General features: G+C 37.7%; 1 protein-coding gene across 2 annotated transcripts in view; it reads left to right on the top strand.

The window, feature by feature from the left end:
• The window catches only part of MTFR1 (mitochondrial fission regulator 1), a 202,670-nt gene extending 191,398 nt beyond the window's left edge, over positions 1-11,272 (top strand). For both annotated transcript variants that reach the window (XM_053715077.1, XM_053715078.1), the window contains one exon: positions 10,783-11,272. In XM_053715077.1, the coding sequence (XP_053571052.1) occupies positions 10,783-10,848 (66 nt within the window). In that variant the 3' untranslated portion in view covers positions 10,849-11,272. The remainder of the gene's footprint in view (positions 1-10,782) is intronic.
• Positions 11,273-11,493: the final 221 nt, after the last annotated feature.

The following is an 11,493-nucleotide window of genomic DNA, read 5'->3' on the forward strand; positions in this document are numbered from 1 at the left end:
CTTAGACCTGCTATTTCTTTAGCTGATGTTGCTGCTGCCTCCACTTTCTGGTTGGAGGCTTTAGCGCAACAAGTGTCAGACCATAATACTCATAGCATTGTTAAACTTCTTCAACATGCTAATAACTTTATTTGTGATGCCATCTTTGATATCATTAGAATTGATGTCAGGTATATGTCTTTAGCTATTTTAGCTAGAAAAGCTTTATGGCTTAAAACTTGGAATGCAGATATGACTTCTAAGTCAACTTTGCTTTCTCTTTCTTTCCAAGGTAATAAATTGTTTGGTTCTCAGTTGGATTCTATTATTTCAACTGTTACTGGAGGGAAAGGATCCTTTTTGCCTCAGGACAAAAAATCTAAAGGTAAATACAGGGCTGCTAATCGTTTTCGTTCCTTTCGTCAAAATAAGGAACAAAAGCCTGACCCTTCCCCTAAGGGAACGGTTTCCGTTTGGAAGCCTTCTCCAGTCTGGAATAAATCCAAGCCTTTTAGAAAGTCAAAGCCAGCTCCTAAGTCCACATGAATGTGCGCCCCTCATTCCAGCACAGCTGGTAGGGGGCAGGTTACGGTTTTTCAAAGATATTTGGATCAATTCGATTCACAGTCTTTGGATTCAGAACATTGTTTCACAAGGGTACAGAATAGGTTTCAAGGTAAGGCCACCTGCGAGAAGATTTTTTCTCTCTCGCATTCCAATAAACCCAGTGAAGGCTCAGGCGTTTCTGAAATGTATTTCAGATCTAGAGTTGGCTGGGGTAATTGTGCCAGTTCCAGTTCTGGAACGGGATCTGGGGTTTTACTCAAATCTATTCATTGTGCCAAAGAAGGAGAATTCCTTCAGACCAGTTCTGGATCTAAAAATATTGAATCGTTATGTAAGGATACCAACATTCAAAATGGTGACTATAAGGACTATCTGCTTTTTGTTCAGCATGGGCATTATATGTCCACAATAGATTTACAGGATGCATACCTTCATATTCCAATTCATCCAGCTCATTATCAGTTTCTGAGATTCTCTTTTCTAGACAAGCATTACCAGTTTCTCCTACATTGGTGTGTCCGGTCCACGGCTTCATCCTTACTTGTGGGATATTCTCTTCCCCTACAGGAAATGGCAAAGAGAGCACACAGCAAGAGCTGTCCATATAGTCCCCCCTCTGGCTCCGCCCCCCAGTCATTCTCTTTGCCTGCTCTGAACAAGTAGCATCTCCACGGGGATGGTAAAGAGTATGTGGTGTTAGTTGTAGTTTTATTTCTTCTATCAAGAGTTTATTTTAAAATAGTGCTGGTTTGTACTATTTACTCTACAACAGAAAGTGATGAAGAGTTCTGTTAAAAGAGGAGTATGATTTTAGCAACAGTAACTAAAATCCATTGCTGTTCCCACGCAGGACTGTTGAAACCAGAGAACTTCAGTTGGGGGGAACAGTTTGCAGACTTCTGCTCCAGGTATGACTAGTCTCTTTTCTAACAAGACATAGTAATGCTATAAGACTGTAATTTTCCCTTATTGGATCGGTAAGCCATTTTCTTAGATAACAGAATGAAGGCTTATAAATGGGCTCTATACTTGTTGACACTATTGTGGGCTAAATCAATTGATTTATATATAATTTATATGACTTTGGAGTGTTTGGTGACTTTGAAACACCTTTGGGAACGTTTTTATTACGCCTGGCAGTTGTTTAGACACCTAATCTAGTCAGGAAGGCCCCTTCACTCTGGTATGCAGAGGGAGGAGGCCTCATTTTCGCGCCTCAGTTGCGCAGTTACTTTTGGAAGCAGTGCATGCAGCTTCATGTGAGAGGGTCCTGTGGCCATAAAAACGATTTCAAGAAGGCTTATTTCTGTGTTGAATAACCCCCAAGGAAGGTAAAAGCTGCAGCAAAGGCTGTGGCTGGGACTGTAGTGGGTTTAAACTGGCAAATTAAACAATTAGCTCCGGTTTGCTCATTTAAGGGGTTAGAGACTTTAAATTTGGTGTGCAATACTTTCAAAGCATTAAGACACTAGGGTGCAAATTTTGAAAAGATCGGATATTTCCTTCATAGTTTTTCAAACATTCAGAAATAAAGTGTGCTCATTTTATTATTTAAAGAGACAGTAACGGTTTTGTTTAAAAACGGTTTTATTGCATTAATAGCCTGCCAAAGTCTGTCTAACATGTCTATACCTTCAGATAGCATATGTTCTGTGTGTATGGAGGCCAAGGTGGTTCCCCCTTTAAATGTATGTTCAAATTGTGCCATGGCGTCCAAAGTTACTATCTTGGAAAGTTCTGTTTTTGGTTGCTATTTCTTCTGCTAGAAGAGTTTCTGAATTGTCTGCTTTGCAGTGTACTTCACCCTATCTGATATTCCATACAGATAAGGTTGTTTTGCGTACCAAACCTGGTTTTCTTCCAAAAGTTGTTTCCAACAGGAATATTAACCAGGAAATAGTTGTTCCTTCTCTGTGTCCGAATCCAGTTTCGAAGAAGGAACGTTTGTTACACAATTTAGATGTGGTCCGTGTTTTAAAATTCTATTTAGAAGCAACAAAGGATTTCAGACAGACTTCATCCTTGTTTGTCGTTTATTCTGGTAAGAGGAGAGGGCAGAAAGCTACTGCTACCTCTTTCTTTTTGGCTGAAAAGCATCATCCGATTGGCTTATGAGACTGCCGGACGGCAGCCTCCTGAACGAATTACAGCTCACTCTACTAGAGCTGTGGCTTCCACATGGGCCTTCAAGAACGAGGCTTCTGTTGATCAGATCTGTAAGGCAGCGACTTGGTCTTCTCTGCATACTTTTGCCAAATTTTACAAATTCGATACTTATGCTTCTTCAGAGGCTATTTTTGGGAGAAAGGTTTTGCAAGCCGTGGTGCCTTCCGTTTAGGTAAACTGACTTGTTCCCTCCCTTCATCCGTGTCCTAAAGCTTTGGTATTGGTTCCCACAAGTAAGGATGAAGCCGTGGACCGGACACACCAATGTAGGAGAAAATAGAATTTATGCTTACCTGATAAATTTCTTTCTCCTACGGTGTGTCCGGTCCACGGCCCGCCCAGGCTTTTTAGTCAGGTTTAAAAAAATTTTATTCCATACACTACAGTCACCACGGCACTCTATAATTTCTCCTTTTTCTCCTAACCGTCTGTCGAATGACTGGGGGGCGGAGCCAGAGGGGGGACTATATGGACAGCTCTTGCTGTGTGCTCTCTTTGCCATTTCCTGTAGGGGAAGAGAATATCCCACAAGTAAGGATGAAGCCGTGGACCGGACACACCGTAGGAGAAAGAAATTTATCAGGTAAGCATAAATTCTGTTTTTTGGCTCTTCCGTTTGGCCTAGCAACAGCTCCAAGGATCTTTTCAAAGGTTCTCAGTGCCCTTCTCTCTGTAATCAGAGAACAGGGTATTGCGGTATTTCCTTATTTGGACGATATCTTGATACTTGCTCAGTCTTCACATTCTGCAGAATCTCATACAAATCAACTTGTGTCGTTTCTTCAAAGACATGGTTGGAGGATCAATTTACCAAAGAGTTCCTTGATTCCTCAGACAAAGGTAACCTTTTTGGGTTTTCAAATAGATTCAGTGTCCATGACCTTGTCTCTAACAGAAAAGAGACGTCTGAAATTGGTTTCAGCCTGTCGAAACCTTCAGTCTCAATCATTCCCTTCGGTAGCTTTGTGCATGGAAATTCTAGGTCTTATGACTGCTGCATCGGACGCGATCCCTTTTGCTCGTTTTCACATGCGACCTCTTCAGCTTTGTATGCTGAACCAGTGGTGCAGGGATTATACAAAGATATCACAATTAATATCCTTAAATCCCAATGTACAACACTCTCTGACGTGGTGGATAGATCACCATCGTTTAGTTCAAGGGGCTTCTTTTGTTCGTCCAACCTGGACTGTGATCTCAACAGATGCGAGTCTGACAGGTTGGGGTGCTGTATGGGGGTCTCTGACAGCGCAGGGGGTTTGGGAATCTCAGGAGGCGAGATTACCAATCAACATTTTGGAACTCTGTGCGATTTTCAGAGCTCTTCAGTTCTGGGCTCTTCTGAAGAGAGAATTGTTTATTTGTTTTCAGACAGACAATGTCACAACCGTGGCATATGTCAATCATCAAGGTGGGACTCACAGTCCTCAGGCTATGAAAGAAGTATCTCGGATACTTCTATGGGCGGAATCCAGCTCCTGTCTAATCTCTGCGGTTCACATCCCAGGTGTAGACAATTGGGAAGCGGATTATCTCAGTCGTCAGGCGTTATATCCGGGCGAATGGTCTCTTCACCCAGAGGTATTTCTTCAGATTGTTCAAATCTGGGGACTTCCAGAAATAGATCTGATGGCCTCTCATCTAAACAAGAAACTTCCCAGGTATCTGTCCAGATCCAGGGATCCTCAGGCGGAGGCAGTGGACGCGTTGTCGCTTCCTTGGAATTATCATCCTGCCTATATCTTTCCGCCTCTAGTTCTTCTTCCAAAAGTGATTTCCAAAATTCTAATGGAACGTTCGTTTGTACTGCTGGTGGCTCCAGCATGGCCTCACAGGTTTTGGTATGCGGATCTCATTCGGATGGCCAGTTGCCAACCTTGGACTCTTCTGTTAAGACCAGACCTTCTATCTCAAGGCCCTTTTTTCCATCAGGATCTCAAATCATTAAATTTGAAGGTATGGAAATTGAACGCTTGATTCTTAGTCATAGAGGTTTCTCTGACTCAGTGATTAATACTATGTTACAGGCTCGTAAATCTGTGTCTAGGAAGATTTATTATCGAGTCTGGAAGACTTACATTTCTTGGTGTTCTTCTCATAAATTTTCCTGGCATTCTTTTAGAATTCCTAGAATTTTACAGTTTCTTCAGGATGGTTTGGATAAAGGTTTGTCTGCAAGTTCCTTGAAAGGACAAATCTCTGCTCTTTCTGTTCTTTTTCACAGAAAGATTGCTAATCTTCCTGATATTCATTGTTTTGTACAGGCTTTGGTTCGTATCAAACCTGTTATTAAGTCAATCTCTCCTCCTTAGAGTCTTAATTTGGTTCTCAGGGCTTTACAAGCTCCTCCATTTGAACCTATGCATTCTCTGGATATTAAATTACTTTCTTGGAAAGTTCTGTTCCTTTTGGCCATCTCTTCTGCTAGAAGAGTTTCTGAATTATCTGCTCTTTCTTGTGAGTCTCCTTTTCTGATTTTTCATCAGGATAAGGCGGTGTTGCAGACTTCATTTAAATTTTTGCCTAAGGTTCTGAATTCTAACAACATTAGTAGAGAAATTGTTGTCCCTTCATTGTGCCCTAATCCTAAGAATTCAAAGGAGAGATCTTTACATTCTTTGGATGTAGTAAGAGCTTTAAAATATTATGTTGAAGCTACTAAGGATTTTAGAAAGACTTCTAGTCTATTTGTTATCTTTTCTGGTTCCAGGAAAGGTCAGAAGGCCTCCGCCATTTCTTTGGCGTCTTGGTTAAAGTCTTTGATTCATCATGCTTATGTGGAGTCGGGTAAATCCCCGCCTCAAAGGATTACAGCTCATTCTACTAGGTCAGTTTCTACTTCCTGGGCGTTTAGGAATGAAGCTTCTGTTGATCAGATTTGCAAAGCAGCAACTTGGTCTTCTTTGCATACTTTTACTAAATTCTACCATTTTGATGTCTTTTCTTCTTCTGAAGCAATTTTTGGTAGAAAAGTACTTCAGGCAGCTGTTTCAGTTTGATTCTTCTGCTTATATTTTCAGTTTTTTTCATTATTAAGACTAAAACTTTTGTTTTGGGTTGTGGATTATTTTTCAGCGGAATTGGCTGTCTTTATTTTATCCCTCCCTCTCTAGTGACTCTTGCGTGGAAGTTCCACATCTTGGGTATCTATTATCCCATACGTCACTAGCTCATGGACTCTTGCTAATTACACGAAAGAAAACATAATTTATGTAAGAACTTACCTGATAAATTCATTTCTTTCATATTAGCAAGAGTCCATGAGGCCCACCCTTTTTGTGGTGGTTATGATTTTTTTGTATAAAGCACAATTATTCCAATTCCTTATTTTTTGATGCTTTCGCTCCTTTCTTATCACCCCACTTCTTGGCTATTCGTTAAACTGAATTGTGGGTGTGGTGAGGGGTGTATTTGTAGGCATTTTGAGGTTTGGGAAACTTTGCCCCTCCTGGTAGGAATGTATATCCCATACGCCACTAGCTCATGGACTCTTGCTAATATGAAAGAAATGAATTTATCAGGTAAGTTCTTACATAAATTATGTTTTCTTGGGGTGGGCAAGAGTTGATCAGTGGCTTTCCAGGTGTGTGTCCCCCCCCCCCCCCTCATTCATCTCCAAAATTGTTTATAAAGACCAGAATGGGTAGACCAGGAATTTCTTGCTTTTGGTCTATATGTAGTGAATTATTATATAAATAACTTGAGTTTTACCTACAGCCAGTGGTTAAAGATAGTAAATAATGAGAGAACGGGACTACTACAAGAAAATGTAAACAATTGGGTTTGTCCAGTGAGTTTGTTATCCCACGTAGAAAGGGATTAATGCAGTAGAATTATGTTTTAAGCTATTTTAGATAGAGCTCAGCATTTTATTCAATATCTTAACTAGAATAACATTGTTCTTACTTTTACGACTAACATGCCTTATGAAGGGGGTAGAAATGTTAGATTTATATTTGTTCTATGATGGTTATAAAACATTGACTCTACACAATTTTGTTAAAAAATATATTTTAATGGGTTCGTACATGCTAGTAAATCACAGACTAATAACTCCAGCAGCACACCAAGGGTTAACAATCTTCCAAACCTTTTATTGTATCAGGAGGGAAAAAAACATGACGTTTCTGGCTCAAATGCCCTTAATCGTATGGCCTCTTTACAACACACATCTTGCTTAAAGGGACATGAAACCCAATTGTTTTCTTTCATGATTTAGAAAGAGCATGCAATTTTAAACAACTTTCTAATTCTTCTATTATCTAATTTGCTTCATTCTCTTGATATTCTTTGCTGAAAGGCATATCTAGATAGGCTCAGTAGCTTCTGATTGGTGACTGCACATACAGTGAGGCCTCGGTTTACGAATTTAATTCGTTCTCCGGGTCGTTTCGTATTGCGAAAAATTCGTAAACCGAAACACGGTTTCCCATAGGAATGCATTGAAAATCAATTAATGCGTTCCGGAGGTCCGAAAAAATTCAAGTAAAGTGTCCAAAAAAGGCTCCAAAAGGCTCCAAAAGGCTTAACAACTTGCTGCAAATGGCTCCAATGTCTCCAAAAGGCTCCACAACTTGCTGCAAATGGCTCCAAAAGGCTTAACAACTTGCTGCAAATGGCTCCAAAAGGCTCAACAACTTGCTGCAAAATGGCTCCAAAACCTCTCCAACACCTCTACATTGGTACCCAAACTTCATTAATTCAATCATACTTGAGTATGCAGGGGGCACAGGGGCCACTGGTTTCGTATTGCGAAAAATATTAGTAAACAGAGGGGGGCAAACCGGCATTTTGACCGGCATTTTGTTTCGTATTGCGAAAAAAATTCGTAAACCGAGTCAAATTTTCTTCAAATTTCGATTTCGTAAACCGAAATTTCGTATACCGAGTCGTGCGTAAACCGGGGCCTCACTGTATATGCCTCGTGTGATTGGCTCACCCATGTGCATTGCTATTTCTTCAACAAAGGATATCTAAAAAATGAAGCAAATTAGATTATAGAAGTAAATTCGAAGGTTGTTTAAAATTGTATTCTCTACATGAATTATGAAAGAAAAATTTAGGGTTTAGTGTCCCTTTAAATACCTATCACCACAGGTGTAACTAATCCAATACAATTTCATCATACATCTAACCTTTAGTTCTAGACGCCACCTAGTGGTCAAGGTGTAGAATTACATCTTAATTAAATTACATCTTAATAAAAAGGGATTCTTCTTCGCAGCAGTTTTATTTAGAAAAAGGATTAGCAGAATCTGGAAAAAATCAAATTGGAGAAAAATATTAATCTATCTCACGATTCATACCTTTAGGATATAGACAATCCAATTTATATATCCACATAGATTCTCTCTTTTTAAAGATCAACTCCCTGTCACCACCTCTCTTTGGGACAGGGACATGATCTATAATTTGAAATTTAAGTTGTGCAATGGAATGACCAAAAGTCAAAAAATGATTAGAGACTGGGGCATTAAGATCCTTACACCTTATATTTGACTTAAGTTGTATAATCCTATTCAATACATTTTCTTGATACTTTGGTGTATAAGGAAGGGGGATGCTTATGGCAGATATATATAGAAAGAGCACAGACAAGAGTAGTCTATTACATTATACAAGTGCACATCCATCTGCTCTTATTAAGTCCCTTCCTAGAAGTCAAATGACTAGAGTTAAAATAATTGTCTCAGATGAAAGACTTGTTGATAAAAGGTTTGAGGAAATGGGTAAGAAGTTTAGTGATAGAGGCTATCCAACTGACCTAATAAAGGGTGAGATTTTGAGAGCTAAAAGTGTAGCACAGACCAATGTGAGTAAAGATAATGATAAGAGAGAGAGAATAATTTTTGTATCAGAATACAACAATCAAGAGTTCACAAATTCAGAAAATTATTAAAAAAAACACTGGTGTATGTTAAAAGAATGTCATCCGGGCCATTGATAATGGCCCTATGTCTGCATATAGGAAAGGCTCTAGTATCAAGGATAGACTTGTAAGGGCTGATATTGGTAATATAAAACCTAAACAAAGTTATATTTCAAGTAAAAATCTGGGTTGTTATCCCTGTTTGGGCTGTGCAAATTGTAATAATATGGTTAAAGGTCCCACTTTTTCAACACCCACTTACTGGTAAGATCTATAAGATTAATGGCTTTTTCACGTGCAATATAGGATATGCAATTTACCTAATTAAGTGTCCATGTGGGTGGATCTACATTGAAGAGACCACCCAACGGGTGAGAGATAGGATTATACAACATAAGTCAAATATAAGGTGTAAGGATCTTAATGCCCCAGTCTCTAATCATTTTTTGACTTTTGGTCATTCCATTGCACAACTTAAATTTCAAATTATAGATTATGTCCCTGTCCCAAGGAGAGGTGGTGACAGGGAGTTGATCTTAAAAAAGAGGGAATCTATGTGGATATATAAATTGGATTGTCTATATCCTAAAGGTATGAATCGTGAGATAGATTTTAATATTTTTCTCTAATTTGATTTTTTCTAGATTCTGCTAATCCTTTTTCTAAATAAAAGTGCTGCGAAGAAGAATCCCTTCTCTCTAAACTTGTAACTATTTATTTATTTTGTTTGATGTAGTTTAATGCCAAAATGCAAATATGTAACACTGTTAGACTTTTTATTAAGATGTAATTCTATACCTTGACCACTAGGTGGCGTCTAGAACTAAAGGTTAGATGTATGATGAAATTGTATTGGATTAGTTACACCTGTGGTGATAGGTATTTAAGTAAGATGTGTGTTGTAAAGAGGTCATATGATTAAGGGCATTTGAACCCGAAGCGTCATGTTTTTTTCCCCTCCTGGTACAATAAAAGGTTTGGAAGATTGTTAACCCTTGTTGTGCTGCTGGAGTTATTCGTTTGTGGATTGTGTTGGAGCCTTCAAGCAGGGGCTTTTCCAGCGTGCACTCATATTACCACTGGTGCTGGAGTATTACTGACTGTACATGCTAGTAAATGTCATCCTTATAGATGATAGACTAGTATATCCATTATCAGTTTCAGCTTACATAAAGAAATTGTTCCCAAGGAGATGATTTCAGAAGTAAAGCAGATAAAATGATGGATGCTTTTATTGCTGAGTTATACTATACAGAATTAGCATTGTCATATTTCAGACGTTTTCTACAAAGGTGAAAACAATTATTAATAGAGACAACAAGGGATAATGGTATCTCTTAGCCAGACAAGGTTCAATATTGATACAATGAAGGTTCTCAGATATATGAGAGATAAAGTGGTTTATTAAAGAAAATAAATATCCCTTATTAAGAGATGTTTAATAAAGGAATCTCTGAATATGACTTTAAGATCTTATCCCCTAATAAACTGCAACCATTTAAAGCATTAGAGGTTCATAATTGGCTAAATAGCAGAAGGGGTATTTTAATAGCCATCACAGATAAAGGTGTTCCATGAGTATGTATGTTCCTACAAAGCATAGAAGTGGTTCAGAATTGTTTGACATCTGTGGTTGACATGTTTGCAATAGATGCTGTCTAGTATTAAAGCACTGTAACTTATGTTGGACGTGCTAAACTTAATTTTAAAATGAGAATTTCCATACATTTGGCTAATAAGAATAAATGTACAAAATGCAATGTGCATTATCATTTTTGGCAGTCACAAAATTAAATAAGGTTTGTCTGTAAAAGTAATAGAATTGTTCAAATCTGATCCACTTGGGGGTGATGGGTTAAAATAGATGAGCCAATGCAAAATAAGCAATGGTTTAAATATGAAAGTGTATTGACAAATATTTTTGTAATTTATTTTTATTAGTAGATTTTATTTTATTGATACATTATATATCCAATGAGGGCACATAGGATAATTATGGGGTTTTTTTTTCAATTCAATGTGTGTTCATGATTAAAGTGAATAAAGCAAATTAGATGCTTTGTGAAAATGATGAAAGTGTAAATGTGACTACTGTACTGAGTTATAAGATATTACATCTGCTGTTTGTAATATCTATATTATGTTCTGTACTCATTACTCTTTTTTAATATGACTTAATCTTTTCTTTGGTTATTTTTTAGTTTGGACCCCATATGCTGAAATCTACAGGGAAGATGAGAAGCTTAATTGAAGCACCCAATCCTTGAAAAAAAAATATATATAAATAACTTAATTTTGTACAGATTTTTTTAGATTCAAAAGTTTGCAAACTTAAAATAGGACTATGTGGTTGTGTCAGTATTTAAAAGCAATGCTACTTGGTTTTGGTACCCTTAATACTTCCAAATTGTTTTGCTGCATAAGTTTAACACTAAATATTATTCGAATAAATGTGCTTTTCATACATTGACATATTGAATCTATGTGTTCAATTACGCAAATATATTGTTTTTTTATGTTGTTCTTGCGATTCTGGGAAACCAAAAGTAAATTGTTTTAACTCATGATAGGGTTTATGCTTTTTCTCAACCCTAAGGTTGTATTAATCCTAAAAGGAAGACCTGTAAAATGTTAATGTCGTCATATTCCCATCGGGAGATTATAAAATAAATGTTTATTTGCTTAAAAAGATATGATTTGAGCTACTGATATGTATGTATGTGCAGCGCTAATAGATATATATATCTATAACTAACGTCAACCCCCAAACATGTTTTTATGCAACATTCTTGTTCACTTTAAAAATGAGCAGGTACGATCAGGTATTACATCAGCATGTGACCTACAACTATGGGCTTCCCAGGTAATGTGTACATTAAAGCAGTGATATACTTTAGTAGAAGCTTTTGTGC

Source organism: Bombina bombina, chromosome 5, assembly GCF_027579735.1.
Source record: "Bombina bombina isolate aBomBom1 chromosome 5, aBomBom1.pri, whole genome shotgun sequence".
NCBI lineage: Eukaryota > Metazoa > Chordata > Amphibia > Anura > Bombinatoridae > Bombina > Bombina bombina.